Source organism: Rhincodon typus, chromosome 4 (genome assembly GCF_021869965.1).
Source record: "Rhincodon typus isolate 14 chromosome 4, sRhiTyp1.1, whole genome shotgun sequence".
Classification (NCBI taxonomy): domain Eukaryota; kingdom Metazoa; phylum Chordata; class Chondrichthyes; order Orectolobiformes; family Rhincodontidae; genus Rhincodon; species Rhincodon typus.
In genome coordinates this window covers 49825611-49842946 of record NC_063335.1, presented here as the reverse complement: position 1 = coordinate 49842946, position 17336 = coordinate 49825611, and the positions used below count along the sequence as shown (strand labels likewise).

Below are 17336 nucleotides of genomic sequence, written 5' to 3'. Positions count from 1 at the left end.
CAGGTTTCCGGCTCCTCTGATGCTGCTTGGCCTGCTGTGTTCATCCAGCTCTACACCTGGTTATCTCAGATTCTCCAGTATCTGCAGTTCCTACTATCTCAAGAACAATGTATGCTTTTTTCGCTGCTCTCTCCACCTGTCTCACCACCTTCAATAATTTGAGAGTGTATATACCTAGGTCCCTCTGCTCTTGCACCCTCTTTAGAATTGTACCTCCATTTTATTTTGACTTTCAATGTTCTTCTGACTAAAGTGCATCATCTCACGCTTCTCTGCATTGAATTTCATCTGTCACCTCTCTGCCCAGTCCTGGCAATGTCTATTTGGATGTTCCACACTATTCTCCTTACAGTATACAATTCTTCCAAATTTAGAGTCATCTGCAATCCTTGAAATTGTCCCCTGCGCATGAAGATCTAGATCATTAAAATATATCAGCAAAAGCAAGAGTTCCCATACCGATCCGTGGGGAGCTCCACTTCCAATCTCAAGCCCAAATAATATCCAATAAGCATTGCTCTGTTTTCTATCACTGAATCAAATTTGTATCCATGTTGCTACTGTCCCTTTTATACAAGTTTCCTCATAAGTCTGTTCTGAGTGTCTGTATCAAATATCTTCTGCAGATGCCTTTTATATAATCACATCAAAAGCATTACCCTCATCAACCCTTTCTGTTACTCTTCAAAAAGTGCCAGCAAGGTAATTAAACAATACTTCCCCTTTAAAAATCCATGCTGACTCTTGCTAATCAATTTTTTTTTTTCCATGCGACTACTGATTCTATCTTGAAAAATTGTTTCCAAAGGTTTCCTGATCACCAGAGTTAAACGATTAGTAAGTGTCTTCCTCACTTTTTTTTCATTTTGCAATGTTAATTCAGGACTAGGAAAGTTGAAATTATTTCCTACCTGTTGTGCATTTTTTAGTAAAGTGGTGAATATTTCACTGACAGATATAACAGGATCCTCTCCAACTGCAAAAGCAAGAACATGAATATTTAGCTGTTGCTTTGTTTCTTTACAATCATGATAGCAAATCAAGAGTTGACAAAACAACATTATGGACTCCTGTACAGGAGATTTAGTAAAAAGAACTAAACAACAAAACTATATTCCTTTATAAAATGACAAGGTGCTTTCAGCAACCAAAAGCAAACCTGCACAGTAAGGAGGGAGCTGTTCATTTCAATTTAGTGTCAGGTGGTGAACACAGTCCAAAGTCTCTGCTACCCAATAACCCAAATCCCTCCGCCTCTGATCCTGTGGGTGGTAACACAGGGGTAATGAATCCAGCTGATTGCACCAAAACATCCCCCATCCCCACTCTCATTGTGGGACCACCACCCAGAGGAGAGCGAGGACTCAGTGATGACCACTGGGATAATACAAAGTCAGTCTCCAGCAAGGTTATGGACTCCTAGTGGGCCCCACCAAGCTTCCCCTCATCCCAACTGAGGAATTCCAGGACTCCAGGACTCATCATCAATGGCAGCAGGGAGCCACAACTCAGGCTCTAGAACTGGTCAGTCTTCCGGGACAGGAGGTATGCAGTGTGCTTCCTGCAGAAAACAAGAACACCGCCCTAGGAGACAAAGCTACTTGGTCCCTGGAGTGGTAGGGTGTGCTCTACACTCAGTGGGGTGGCTATCTTGTTAGCCCCATATTTTCAAACAGAAAACTGGGTTGGGGGTGGGGGGAGGTAAAGAAGCTGGTGCCAGGCCATTTGTTTCACCTGACAGTCCAACTGCAAAGGGCAGGGTTGGAGTTATTTTGCATTGTCAGTGTCTACACTCCTCTGGTCAGAATGAGGCAAGCACACTTCTTTAAAAAAGTGACCATTCATCCTGCCTCCCCTCTTGATGTTTCTCTCGCCACTTTCCATGGACCCAATCTAGCAGTTATGTCCTTGAGGACCTGACCAGCTTGATCAGTAGTGCTGCTGCTGAGCCACTCTAGGTGGCAGACATTGAAATTCTCCACCCACCATACATTTTACACCCTTGCCACCCTCAGTGCTTCTTCCAATTGTCACTCAACATGGAGGAATACTGATTCATCAGATGAGGGAGGATGGATATCATAGACTTGCTGCTCAGAAATCCGAAACTCCATCATCCTGGGTTTGAGTGTCTGGAAGAACGGAAGGCTTTGGCCATGGTAATGACCAGAGTCAGGCATGTGCTAGGCTGGGTTGGATGTTGCCGCAGGAATTGGCAAACAGGGTGGCAGTGGACACCCAGCTTTCAGCCAATGCCATCTATCACCTACAAACAGCGGTGCTTGTACCCAAAATCATGCACCAGTTGGAGGATGCTTAAATTTTCAGACTGTGTCCACTCCTGCTAGGACGGAATTTCACATTGGCCCCAAAAAGGTCCTGAAGCTGCCTCCGGAGCCCACATTCCACAACTTGAGCCACTGCATGCCAATCATCTCGGTGTCCTTCCACCTGGCGCGGTGGCACTTATTGTGCAGCAGCAGCCCGTACACCATCCAGTTTGACTCCTCCATTTGCCGCCCGGATACCCCTTGGTGTGCTTTTGTACCACTGGGCAGCGGGAATCCCGAGCAGAGGATTCTCTATGCAGGAGTTCATCCACTTTCTGCTGGGAACCTGGACTGGAGGCTGTTGCACACAGCACTCCCATGTAACCACAAGTTTGCAGCGATTCACAAGGCTCCCAGCCTGACTGTTTATTCTGCAGAACTGTGGAGTCCATGATTCTGTATGTATTAGTTGTGGGTAGTTGAACCCCTTTTTTTGTTATTTGAATAATCTTTTCTTGTGCTTCAGACGCACAGTCCTGACCTTGGACATCCAGCACACAGGGTTGTGGACAAATCAGGGAAGTTCCTCACGGATCTGCTCCTGGATCTGGTTAAGCTGGCCATTAATAGGTCCAGGCAGCGGGCTGTGGACGACTCATAACTGTCAACTGTATGTCCATCTTCCACAGATACGTTTGTGCCTGGGTGTCACCGGACCCTGAGAGAGCATATGGTGTCCACCAATATTCTCAATACCTTTAGAAAGAGGCAGGCACCGCAGTGTTTTATGTTCTGCACCCCCCCCACCCCACAAACTCCATTTTGATTTGGCTCCTCATTCTCTCCCAACATTTCCCTCACCTTTGGTGATCTGCAACACCCTTAATGGGCTTTGCTTATAAATCAAATCAGTTGGAAACACTGGTGGTGGTTATTTGAAAAATACCACAGATGATTTGGTGATGGAAAAACCCAGTTTTGCGCAAGAAAACCTCTGGATATAAAAAAATGCATAGGAGATTTAGGAGTCGTGTTGCAGTGTTAGCACCTCTATTTCTGAGCCAGAAGGCTTGGGTTCAGGTATCACTGGTTCCAGAAGTGTGTAATAACTTCTCTGAATAGTGGGATTTTTTTAAAAAAAAAGTTAAAAAGCATAGGAGCTTTAAATCCAAAACACCTACTTGTTGTAATCATTAGTCCAATCCTTTTTCCAATTCCTCCAGGTTTCATGCTGTACCTTCAATTTTTTTTTAAAAAGTCCTTTTGTGGGATGTGGATGTCACTGCCAAGGCCATCAAACATTGTCCAACCCCAATTGTCACAACCGAGTAATTTGCTAGGTCATTTCAGAGGGCAGTTGACAATCACACAGCCATGGACCATATAGGCCAGACCAGGAGTTTGTGAACAAGATGTTTTTCTTTTAGATAAATAACAACCCAAGGTAGGTTCATAAACACCATTACTGAGCTCTTCTTTCAATTTCAGGCTTATCAATTAAATTTGTTAATTAAGGTTACATTTAAATTCCACAGCTACTATGACGGGATTTGTACGCACATCCCCTCAGCATGAGAGAGCCTGGATTACTAATCCAGTGACATTATCATTACATCACCTCTAAACAATTTGGTTTAACCAGCTACCCTTTTCTAACGTGTAAGTGAGAAAATGGAATGTTATAATCCTGCACTGTTCCTCCTCATTATTCAACACAAATGACATACAAGTTCCAGCTCAGACTTATGCATGGAAACTGCCTTAGCGCTACAAACATGGATACATCAGGACAGGGCCAAATAGTGACGCGTTACATAAGGCAAAGTCTGAATGGTTGCATAGAGAAACTTAGTGCAGGCTTTCATGATTCTACCTCATGTGATGTCATTATAGAGAGAGTTGTTGCTCATCATATGACACCCACTCAATGAAAACCATTGGTACAAGACTAACCTGAAAGTGGCTTCAGTTTCTGAGTCATTTTGACATTTTGTTTTTTTAAATTTAAGCAAGGGTATTGAAATATTTCATTGACTTTTGAAATTGCTGAAACTCTCCTGCTCCTTTCTCGATGGAGAATTTTTCACAGGGAACAATGAAGAGAAAGAGAGGATCTGACTAAGATCTGGGACTAGGGAAATGAAGGAATAAAATGCTCTCCTTGTCCAACATTCACATGCAATCACATCCCAACACACTTCAGGGTGTCAGGATTAGAAGCTGGAATGATGGCTATTTCTCCCCCTCATTCCAAAAAATCATGTACTTATCTGAGCCTAAGGGTCACTCGTACAAGTGAATTAGGTGATCTAATGAAGATCAAACTCAGTTCACCTTTCTGAAGATACTGCTGTAACTGAAGTCTTCTTTCTTCAGCTGTAGACTCAGTTTGAGCGAGATAACTCTTAGGTGGAAAACGTGGCACAAGATTGCTCCCAAAATAACGCCTCAACTAAAAGAAATCAAATATTACTTCATTAAACCAGGTACCAATGTATACAAAAACATAGACAATGTAAAAATAAAAGGACTTGCATTAATGTTGTGAATCATTACACATGGAGAGAAAAACAAAAAAATCAAAATCTGAGCCATTGTCTTGAAAGTCAAACTCTATAAAAGCAACATCCCATTCAAGTAAACCACATCAAAATTGATTTTTCGGCCACAAGAAATTCTTGTTCCTGATCTGAACAAAAAGTTGTGGAACCTAACCATTTCACCATGGCTCAACTGTGGCAAGTTCACTCTGATTCCGAACATTGTGGGCTCAAGTCTCACTCCAGGACCTTGAGGACAGAATAGAAGCTGACATTCCCAGTCGAAAACCAAGGGAGGGTCTCATCAATCATACCATCTCATGCGAGCTGTTAAATCAAGATCCCACTGTATAAAAGATCCCGTCGCACTACTTCAGAGAAGGGGAGGAGTGATCTCCCCTGGTGCCTTGCTAAAGGCTGATCCCTCAACTGACAGCATTAAAAAAATGATCTGGCCATCATCCCAATGTCTTTTATGAGAGTTCAGCTACAACATTTACTTCACCTGAGGACAACCTCAGTCGTGAAAGACTGCACTGAACTGTAAGTACAGGTTTCACTGCTCTAATCTGCCACTCATAGCACAACAGGCTTTCCTTGTAATGGAATCTAGTGGTTTGACATAAATTTATATTCACATTACTTTTTGTATTGCTTTGGTCCAAATTGGATATTGTAAATCCCAATTGGAGAAATGTTCATCAAATTGATACAAATGGAGGAGTAAAAGCAAACGGTAAAGTTGCCATAGTCCTACTGGACAATGGGTGTTGCTCTCTCATTAAGGGGAGATGACTGGTGGTTTAACCTGAGGGTCACCACACCTCAGATGAGGGGAGAGGTTGAGTAGTGTCTTTCATGGTTACTTCAGCTAATTGAACCAGCGCTATTGTCATCATTCTGCATTGTCAACTAGCCAGCTGAGCTAACCAGGCCCCATCTTCATTTTTCAAGGTGTTTGTTTAATGAATGTACTGGTTCTCCCACAGTCTGGCAAAGGCCTGGTCAAAGGCCGAGGCTAGGGAGGTATCACCTGTTTTTCTTGTTTCAACAGTGACCCAATTTCTGTCTGCAGTTTTTGTGGACTGCACAAATGGTCTCATGCAGTGAGAGTCAAGCAATTTAAAATTGCAGCTAGCAATGACAGAACTACGGATCTGACCAGTCTCTTGTACACACTTCTCCAAGAATTGCAAATTAATTCCAAAAGTACAGACTCCCAATGTATCAGCACAATTGAGAAGCAGAGAATGCAATCAACAATGCAGTTAGAGAGCTCAGACAGAGAAGGAGAGCACAAAAAAGATATCTCCCATCACAATTTAGCCATTTCTGGACAAGAAACATGATTTTATATGAATACTTCTAAAGTAATTTTCATAGTATCATAGAATCCCTAGTGTGGAAACAAGCCCTTCGGCCCAACAAGTCCACACCGACCCTCAGAGATCCCTCCCAGACCCATTCCCATATAACCCACCTAATCTACACATCCCTGAACACTATGGGCAATTTAGCATGGCCAATCCACCCAGCCTGCACATCTTTGGACTGTGGGAGGCAACCGGAGCACCCAGAGGAAACCCACGCAGACACAGGGAGAATGTGCAAACTCCACACAGACAGTCACCCGAGGCTGGAATCGAACCCAGGCCCCTGGCGCTCAGAGGCAGAGGTGCTAACCACTGAGCCACTGTGCCGCCCTTTCATTTTGTGGTATTAGATCTGCAAATTAAACTTTGCAGGTCTAAACTTTAAATAAGCGAGAAGAGAATGTCAATTTACACCACACAGCCCTGTAAAAAACTGGTGATATGTAAACTTAACAGGTACCTTATGGTTCAGACAGCCAGGTCACACAGATCAAAATGTTACAATTGATTGCAACATACTAATAGAGGGAATAAAAGAGTGCATCTGATATTTATCCACTACTGTAAGTATGTGTATAATTTTCTTTCATGGGAGGGCAAGTATGCATTGCCACCCTAATTGTTCTTGAACTGAGTGGCTTGCTCAGACATTTCAGGAGGGTAGTTAAGAATCAACCACATTGCTGTGGGTCTGGAGTTACATGTGCCAGACCAGGTAAGAAAGTAGATTTCCTTCCCTAAAGGACATATGTATGACAATGGGATTACGTGAGCTTGCAAGCTGCGTTCCCTCTAATTTTGATCAGAAAATGGTGTATGGTAACATGTTCCACATGCCGATCACTGGATTAAATGGACCTGGACCCTCTCTGCGGCTATAGCCATGCAGCTTAGAGTGAACATTGCCTGACTCCCCTAACACTGGCCCTGTACGTCATTTGTTCATTAACTTCTATATAAAGAAGGGCCACTTGGGCAAAGTATTTTTGTAGTTACAGTGCAACAACAGGAAGTGGTGGTGGGTGGACAGTAAAATGACAGGGGAGGGGGAAAACATTGCCATCACTCCCTATACCCCATCAGTGGAAAAATACAGTGGGGTAGAGAAATAAGTGAGGGGCCAAGGAGGTCCAAATTTACGCTATGCTAAATTCCTTTTCCTCAACAAGACCAGTCAGGGTACAACAACTGGCCTGGCTGAGTGGGGGTTGGGGTAGAGATAATAACCAGACCAATATTCAGTGATCCCAGCTGACAAACACATTACAGTCAGGATCAGACTGCGATACTTTCTGTGGGTCACTGACCCACTAACATCTGCTAAGCCAAATGTCAGCACTCAAAATTGACCAGCAGGAAATGTCAAGCTGGGTCCATCAAGCCAGTCCCAGTTGAAGACAAACCACTTGGGTAAGATGGATCAACCACCATGGAACTATACTTCAGCATACGCTACTGACCTCATGACAGAAGTGAGCAATCTGGCTAAAGGAAGGACACAATACTGCCTTTGTATAAACTCAGCTGCGTGCTTAAAGGGAGTGTCACTGCAACATTGATAAAATCTACATATTCATGAATTTTCTCTGAAACCATAACAGAAAATGCATTATAAATATTTCCTTGTTATTAAAAGGCTTTCTTCCCGTTATCGTTTCAACATCCAGCTCCATGTTGGGCTGGTCAGGAAGTGTGTCCTTTCTGCACAGTGATCTTTGAAGTGTCACTGTGTCTGTTGTAATTACCAGGACATCACCCGTTTCAATGCCAGGTAGTTACAAACATAAAAAAAATACATAGTCTTTGGGGACTATTTCATTTTATTGAAACATAACACTTTTGGAAATCAACATCGCAATAGGAGTGCCCCAGAATATTCACTAGGCACTTGGAGCCTGGTAGATCACTTGTTGTTTGGCAGGGGAGGTTAAAAAAAGAGAGATCAAATCAAGCACACCAGCTAGTAAATAGCTACAGGCATCACATGACCAAAATAATATTTACAGCAGGTAGAATTACACTGCATTTTAGATTACATCATGTACTATTTAAGGTAAGGACAAACAATACAATCATTGAGCAGGGATAGTAGGAACTGCAGATGCTGGAGAATCCGAGACAACAAGGTGCAGAGCTGGATGAACACAGCAGGCCAAGCAGCATCATAGGAGCAGAAAATTTTTCTGAAGGAGGGTCTAGGCCCGAAACGTCAGCCTTCCTGCTCCTATGATGCTGCTTGGCCTGCTGTGTTCATCCAGCTCTGCACCTTGTTGTCTCTCAATCATTGAGCATCTATTCTACAATATTCCTTTATATTGTCATATCAAATAAATTCCCCAAGTGCTCAAAACATATATATTTCAGTAAAGGGCAAACCATTTGCTTAATTCAAAAGATTCTTTCATCTCATGTATTTCGTCCCTTAGTCAACTTTGCAAAATGAAGCTCATTAACATTGCTATTTGGCAAAATTGACAAACCAATACTTTAAAAACATCTCCCCTAACTGGCTCCACTGAAGAGGTAAATGGTTCCCCTCCCCCAGATCCAATTAAATGCATGCTTGGGATCATCTAATCACAACTTTCTAATTTACTGCAACAAACCACCTGTACAGTGAAATATCCCAAACAGCTTCACAATACCATTCTCAAAACAAATCTGACAGTCATAAAAGGGGATGTTGGGATAGATGACCATAATGTTGGTCAGAGAGGCACAGTATCTTAAAGTGACAGAGTTGAATAAGTGGAGATACTTAACAGGCGTGTAATCAAAATCAGGGATTAGCAAAAAAAGCCAGAATTGGAGTGCAGATATTGCACATGACATCAAATATATAGCAAGCAATCACTGACAGAAAGTCTGCTGAGGTTAACACCTTCCACAATCGGTTAATCTGTTCAGGATATCAAATATTGTTAACAGACAGGTTGCTTATCTTCAGACACATGTATATGTGGAGATGTCACATTTCTTTTATATATTGTCACCTGATAATCTAGCTTGACTAACATAACAGCAGTTCACAATTTTAGTCTGTAACTCAGGAAAAGAAGGCAATAATTTAATTATCAAACGCTTACATTTAGTTACTAGCATTCTCATGGCATTTTTTTTTTAAATTTACGATATATCTGCTCCTTTCAAAGGGATATTATCATATCAACCCCACTTTGAAGTTCAATTATTTTCCACAATTGAATTTGTTCATTAAACTCTACCCCTGCCCGATGGGATTTACTCTGGAAAAAAAAAAATCTCTTTTTAACATGGTGTTTTGGTTTCTTCTTTTTTTTAAAAAAACCCTCTCCAATTACAATCTTTCTCCTTTTCATCAATCCAAAAAGAACAAACTTACATAATTATAAAAGCATGATCTAGAGCACTTTATCACTAGTAAAATAAGGAACTATAAAGGAGGAAAAGTAAGAAACATTTGAAAAATCAGGAAAAACTTTGTTAGTGCAATTAAGGACAATTAATTGCCAGTCGTTTGTAACCAGAGCACAGGTCTAAATTAATTGGAAAAAGTATCAGTTGGAAGATTAGGAGTTTTTTGAAATATATACAATATATGGAGGAAGTTATGATAATCTGGAATGCATTGTTTGGAAGGTTATTGGCAGCAGATTCAATACGAACTTGCACATAGGAAATAGATACACATTTGAAGGAGAAAAGCTTGCAGAGTTCTGGGGGAAAAGGAGTTAAGCACAACTGAATTTATATCAAAGAATGAACACAGGTACAAGAACCAAACAGTCACTTCTTACTTAAAATAGACTCTCCTTCCATGAAATGTTTCTGACAGTCAGGAAATTTTGCAAAAAGTGAAAGGGGATAACTTTAATTTTATTCTATTGTAATCAACTGGATAGAAATGCTGTTGAAATGGCGACTATTCTACATACACTTGTCTGTGCATTGTCCCATGACTCTAAGCACCTTTTGAAGTTGTCATTATTGAAATACAGCAGTCAGTCAATTTGGGCCCAGTAAACATTAATTATACAAATGATCAGCTAATCGGATTTAGTGGTGCTGCAAGGGAGATAAATATTAGTCTGATCATGGAGATAGTTGATATAAAAACCAAAAATCTGTAGATCCAGGAAACCTGAAGCAAAACCAAAGTGCTGGAGAAACTCAGCAGGTCTGGCAACATCTGTAGAGAGAAAAATAGAGTTAACATTTCAAGTCCAGTGACCTTTCATCGGAACACAGGGATAATTCCCCTTCTCCTCTTCACATGAGGCCTATTTACTTTGGCATGTCGAAGCTCTGACGATGTAACCTTCCCATAATACAACGCTGAGACATAAAATTGAGCAGATTCGACAAAGTAAATACCGAATATTTCTTTGTTATGGGGGAATGATCCAGTACAACTGGGCACTATATCATGGAGGAGGGAGGAGGGAGGGAGGGAGGAATTTCTTCTCAATGGGTTTCTGAGCTTTTGGAAATTTTTGCACTAGGGAGTTGTGGAGTTTGGGTCATTGAGTATATTCACAGCTGAGACAGATAGATCTTGAACCAAAGAGAAGTCGAGGATCACAGGTAATGAGCAGTAATGTGGAGTTAGGTCAAGATTTAATCAGCCATGATCAGTATATTTCTCCCCCTCAATATTAGAGAGGTTGTTGTGGTTAAGTTTAAAATTTATCTGATGTGATTTTGATTTTATTGTCACGTGTACCAAAATACAGTGAAAAACTTTGTTTATGAGCGGTACAGGCAGATCACGGCAAACAAAGGATGTACAGAACAAAAAGTCAAAAATACTTAGAGGCATACAGATCACATTGCAGGTTATATTATTTGAGACTAGTCTAGTTAACAGTCTGATAATGGCCAGAAAGAAGCTGTTCCTGAACCTGCCTGTGCGTGTGTTCAGGCTTCTGTATCTTCTGCCTGATGGAAGAGGTTGTAGGAGGTCAATACCAGGGTGCAATGGGTCTTTGATGATGTTGGCCGCCTTTCTGTAGCAGTGAGCTGTGTCAATAGAGACCATGGATGGAAGGTTGGCTTCCATGATGGTCAAGGCTGTGCACACCACCTTCTGTAGTTTCTTATGGTCTTGGGCAGTGCACGTGCCATACCAGGCCATTATGCACCTGGACAGTATGCTTTCAGTGGTGCATCTGTAGAAGTTGGTGAGGGACCTTATGGACAGGCCAAATTTCCTGAGCCGCCTGAGGAAGAAGAGGTGTTATTGTACCTCTTGACTGTTGCATCTACACGAGAAGTCCAGGACAGATAGTCAGTTATCACTCTGAGGAACTTGATACTCTTCACCCTCTCAACCTCAGTTCCATTGATGTAGATGGGGGAAGTGTTCTCCTCTCTTCTTTCTGAAGTCGATGATCTGCTCTTTAGTTTTGCCAATGTTGAATATCCAAATGAGGCACATTATAATTATTTTATCATTCAATTGAATATATAATAGACCTAACAAAATATAACACTGTGCATAAAGCAATATTCTCTTATGATGGTTCACTTCCACTCTAGTTTTCAATCTCAAGACCATAAGATAGAAGAGCAGAATTAGGCCATTCAGCCCATCAAGTATGCTCAGCCACTGAATCATGGCTCACATATTTCTCACTCCCATTCTCCTGCCTTCTCCCCAAAGCCTTTGACCCCTTTGCTAATCAAGAACCTATCTATCTCTATCTTGAATACATTCAATGACCTACCCTCCCCTCCACAGCCCACTGTGGCAATGAGTTCTACAGATTCACCACCCTCTGGCTGAAGAAACTCCTTTCCAGCTCAGTTCTAAGGGGAGGTCTCTTCACTCTGAGGCTGCGCCCTCAGTCCTAGTCTCTTCTATTAGTGTAAACATCATCTTCATGTCCATTCTATCCAGGTCTTTCAATATTCTGCAAGTTTCAATGACATCTTCCCTCATTCTTCTATTATGTACAGACTCAGAGTCCTCAATTGCTCCTTATTTGAGGAGCCTTTCATTCCCAGGATTATTCTCGTGAACATCTTCTGGACTCTCTACAAGGCCACCACATCCTTCCTTAAAGACTGGTTCCAAAACTGCTCACAATATTCCGATGCAGTCCCACAAAAGGCTTATATAGCCTTAGCAGTAAATCCCTGCTCTTGTATTTTAGCCCTCTTGAAATGAATGTGAACACTGCATTCGGATTCATAAATTTGCACGTTAAGGTTAAGAGAATCCTGCATTCAACTCCTGAGTTCTTTTGTGCTTCAGATTTCTGAAGCCTTTCTCCATTTAGAAAAATAGTCTATATCTCTTTTTCCTACCAAAATGCAGAACCTCACACTTGCCCACGTTGTATTCCATCTGCCACTTCTTTGCCCAAAGTCTGCTTCCTCAACACTACTAGTCCCTCCAACTATCTTTGTGTCATCTGCAAACTTAGCAACAATGCCCTCAGTTCCTTTGTCCAGATGGTTAATGTATAACGTGAACAGTCGTGGTCCCAACAGGGACACCTGCAGAACTCCACTAGTCACCAGCTGCCATCCTGAAAAGTACTCCTTTACCCCACTCTTTGCCTTCTGCCAGTCAGCCAATCTTCTATCTGTGCTAGTACCTTGCCTCCAACACCATGGGCTCTTATCTTAGCAGTGTTCTGAGTGACACCTTGTCAAAAGGTCTTCTGGAAATCCAGATAGGAGAACCAGTGGATGTGATCTTTGTCTAACTTGCTCAAAAGAATTCTAACAGATTTGTCAGGCATGACTGCCTCTTGATGAAGCCATGCTGACTCAGCCCTATTTTACCATGCTTCCAAGCGCTGCATAATCTCATCCTTAATAGCGGACTCTAAAATTTTTTTAACCAATGACTATGGTCAGGCTAACTGGCTTGTAGTTTCTTGTCTTCTGACTCCTTCCCTTAAACAGGAATGTTATATTAGCTACTTAGTCCTTTGGATTCCTCTCTGACTCCAGATGATTCTTGAGAAAAAAAAAATCACCATCAATGCCTCTGCAGTCACCTCAGCTACCTCCTTCAGAACTCTGGAGGTGTCCAGGTGATTTATCCACCTTCAAGACCCTCCAGCTTCTCCAGCACCTTCTCATCAGTGATGGCCATCTCATTCATCTCTGCCCTTGACGGTCTAAAAGTTCTGGTATGTTATTTGTATCTGCCATCATGTTTTAAGAGAGGAATGGCAATATGATCTTTATAATTGAACTTCAACTCAATTAAGATATTTCATTACAAAACAGTTGAAACAAATAATCTGATTGGTAAACAATGCAGTATGGCCAATACCAGGATAAGATATGGGTGTTACACAAAAGACCATCAAAATACAAGAAAAGAAAAACCATGGTACGGAACATTCTGACTGGTATCCTAGTGAGTACCGACTTAACAGAATAGGCTAGAAGTGAAAGTAAATTCCTGGCTATTTCGGAGTACCTCCAGTTTGACGTAGAGGGATTTCTGAGGGTTTTTAATTGTAGAACGTTTTCAGAGACCTTTAGAGTCAGTAGCTTTTCCATCAATTTGATTACAATATGTTTAAAGTTAGTTTTTTTTTAAAAAAACAAATATCCCAATGATCATATGCTGTGGAGTACGTTAAAAATTGTGTCGGCATTAAGCTACAGCGTAACAAGGGTTAGAGTTACAAATGCTATTGCAAAGAGCTGACCTGCGGATGCCCCTCAAAATTAAGGGAATCAGTTTGAAACAAAAAAAGGAGTATGTGACAAACAAACTGTTACCTAGGTCTTGTGGTTAGGGTGTGAGGAATAGTTTATACGAACTTACTGTAGTAAGTCAAGGAAAGATATTGTGAAATAGACTAACAAAGTATTGACCATTACTTGCGGTTTCGGGAGGCTCGAGTAAGAAAATGTACGAAGAGCATGGTAAAAGCTGTTGTGGCAGTGTTCTCAATTGGCAAACTCAATTTACATAAAAGAAGAAATAAAGCTGGATAACAAGGTGTAGAGCTGGATGAACACAGCAGGCCAAGCAGCATCAGAGGAGAAGGAAGGCTGACATTTCGGGTCTAGGCCCGAAACGTCAGCCTTCCTGCTTGGCCTGCTGTATTCATCCAGCTCTACACCTCGTTATCTCAGATTCTCCAGCATCTGCAGTTCCTACTATCTCTGAAATAAAGCTGGATATTTGAAAAGATCGTGGACTCGTTCCTTATTTCTTAGGAACCCAACACATACATTACAGCAATGTTGCAAGCTGATCTTTGAATTTGGAGGGACAGTGCATTTTTTTTTAAAAATAAAGACGCAGTTATGCTGTTTGGAGATGAAGAAAGTTTTTGAGAAGATTTGCAATTTGGGTTGCGGATGGGGTTGTAGACTTGCTCACCGAGCCAGTGTGTTTGATTGCAGACGTTTTGTCACCCTGCTAGGTAGCATCGTCAGTGCTCCTCCAGTGAAGCGTTGGTGTTCTGTCCTGCTAGTTATATATATGTCAACCACCCCAGCAAACCAAGGCATCGCTTCCGGTTCTGTTTTTCAGTGCTTTTTATCTGGGTCCGGTTCAACGTGTTTGTTGATGGAGCTCCAGTTTGAATGCCAGGCCTCCAGGAATTCCCTAGCACATCTGTTTGGCTTGTGCTCTTATGGATGTGTTGTCCCAAATCGAATGTGTCCTTCTTTGTCCATGTGTATTGAGTTGTCTCTCTTGGTGGCTATTTGGTGTCCATGTATTCTTCTTGTCAGTTTTCTTCCAGTTCAGCCTATGTAAATGTTTCTCAGTCTTTACATGGTATTTTGTATATTATATTAGTTTCATTGGTTGTGGGTATGGGATCTTTCACATTCATCAGTAGCTGTCGCAGGGTGGTTGTTCATTTGTGGGCTACCACGATACCTAGGGGTTAGAGTAGTCTTGTGGTCATCTCTGATATACAGTAGGGTAACGAGTTTGTCTGGCCGTCTTGTGTCTTCTTGTTGTGGTCTGTCATGGAGGTAATAGGAGATGCTGAATTTTGGGTATCCATTCCTTTTTAAAAACTCCATATAAGTGCTCCTGTTCTGCTTTGCTCAATTGCAGGTTGCTGCAGTGTGTTGTGGCTTGTTTGAATAGCTTCCTAAAGCAGCTCTGTTTACGGGTGTTGGGGTGGTTGCTGGTGTAATTAAGTATCTGGTCTGGATGTGTGATCTTTCTGTATACGCTAGTCTGGAACTCCCTATTGCTCTTGCATTCCACCATTATGACTATGGAGGGTAGTCAGTTATTGTTCTCTTCTTTTGTGAATTTTATTCTGGTGAGAATGTTGTTCTTGTGCAGGTGGGTTTCTTTTAGTCTTGTGCATTTGATAAAGCAAACTGAAAGTTGAAACATCATGATTTCCAACTAATAAGCACAAAATAGGTAGATTGATGTCTCCATCACTGAATCAACAGATTGTTGCTTTCTAGATTTTCTTTCACATAAGATTATATGAAGATGGTTTGACTATACAATTAATTTTATGATTCAAAAAGGCACAGAGTACTTTTAAAGAATTTGTTTACTTGTATGCTCATTGGAGGACACTAGTATTAGATAATAAGGTGCACATAAATTTTTGTAAATTTGTCATTATAAAAATATCATTTTGCTGTTTCCTATTAGAAGTAAGGTCACCATTGTCTTACTAGACGATAAGGCTGCTCTCTCATTAGAGATGATTGATGGTGGTTTAACCTGAGGGTCACCACACCTCAGGCAAGGGGAGAGATTGAAAAGGAGAGTCCTTCATGGTAACCTCAACCAGTGTGGGAATTGTAGCCAATAGCCTGGGATTACTCTGCATCACAGGCATTCAGCCAACTGAGCTAACTGAACCCTATACATTTCCTATTAGGAGGTTATTGAAGAAAGGAAGCCTATGTTTTAATGAATTTCCATTTTTATTTTTGTTGCATTACAAATCAGTATTGTGAAAATACTCAAACAGAATGGTAGAGCAGACATAAGGGCCATACGTCCTACCCTTATTTCTTCTGTTCTCAGGAGCCAAGACCGAAGCAAGGAGTCATTTGTTTTTTAGTTTCATCAATAAAGGTCTTCATACAAATACTAAGACCAAGAACAAAGAAAGGGTAGTCATGTTCTTGAGACATGGCAACATGATAATAGTGCACCATTTCTGAAGATTTTATTTTGTTGTACATTTTGAAAGCTCTTTAAAGTTTCAAGATCTGGGGCCAGCTCTATGGTGAAATGGGTCATCATTAGTGTTTACAAGTAGGTGCAATCATTGGGCCACTTAGTCATTGAAGACCAATTAAAAGAACCTCAGGTTCAATTCAGGAAGAAAACAATGAATTGGTCTGAATACACGCTCGGACGAGTTAACTCACACCTCACCTACCTCTACTTCAGACACACAATCACTTACCTTTTCATTCCATTTATGCAACTGGCTGTACCTGAGTTTACAGAAGAGGAATCCCTCCAGGTGAATGCCGTAAATCTGGCAAAGAAAGACACTTTCAATGATTCAACATTTCAGTAAGAAATAAAACTGGAAGAAAAAACCGCAGTATTTTATAAAGTGACAAGCCATTTACCACATAGCGTACTCCCAGAGAGTCACTCCCATTCTCAGTCTGGGCGATGGTGAATTGCATTCTAGCGTTCAACCCAAGGACTATCCCACAAACAACTGAACTGACGACACACGTCTCTTTATATCAAGATCTACAAGCCTCTCCTTCTCAGCCTCCAGCGAGATCTTGGGCGGTGGCAGAGGCGGAGATTTCTGGTTCGGAAGATGAAATTAGTTAAGGAATTTAATAGTGCAAATACCTGAGCATTTTCCAGACGCTATGTGGGCGGCTCCAGTTCCAACGTTTTGCAACTTTACACCAAACAGCAGCCGCTTCTCTCCCTGAGGGGGAAGAAACTAGGTTTTAAAAAAACAAACACAAACAAATCGTTTCTGGTTTCATGTTAACTACTGACCATCCGACAACCGGCCAAGTGGGAGGAGGGCTGTCTGTATAATTGAGAAATGATGCTTACCAAATTGCCCATTGAAGAGACCACCAACAACAAGCAAAAAATAACAAAAGTGTACCTGTTTTCTTTGGCCATGTGAAAAGGAAACCATGTTTGACTAATTTGAGTTCTTTAAGCAAGTAGCATATTATGAATAAAAAGGACCCGGTGGGCTTAGATTTCCAGCAGA

General features: G+C 41.4%; 1 protein-coding gene across 1 annotated transcript in view; it reads right to left on the bottom strand.

Annotated features, from left to right (window-relative positions):
- LOC125482929 (sorting nexin-31-like) overlaps positions 1-16845 on the bottom strand; it is a 17539-nt gene extending 694 nt beyond the window's left edge. The window contains exons 1-4 of the mRNA XM_048595748.1: positions 16717-16845; positions 16545-16619; positions 4605-4722; positions 912-976 (exon numbers count right to left, since the gene is read on the bottom strand). Of these exons, the coding sequence (XP_048451705.1) occupies positions 912-976; positions 4605-4722; positions 16545-16619; positions 16717-16776 (318 nt within the window). The 5' untranslated portion in view covers positions 16777-16845. The remainder of the gene's footprint in view (positions 1-911; positions 977-4604; positions 4723-16544; positions 16620-16716) is intronic.
- Positions 16846-17336: the final 491 nt, after the last annotated feature.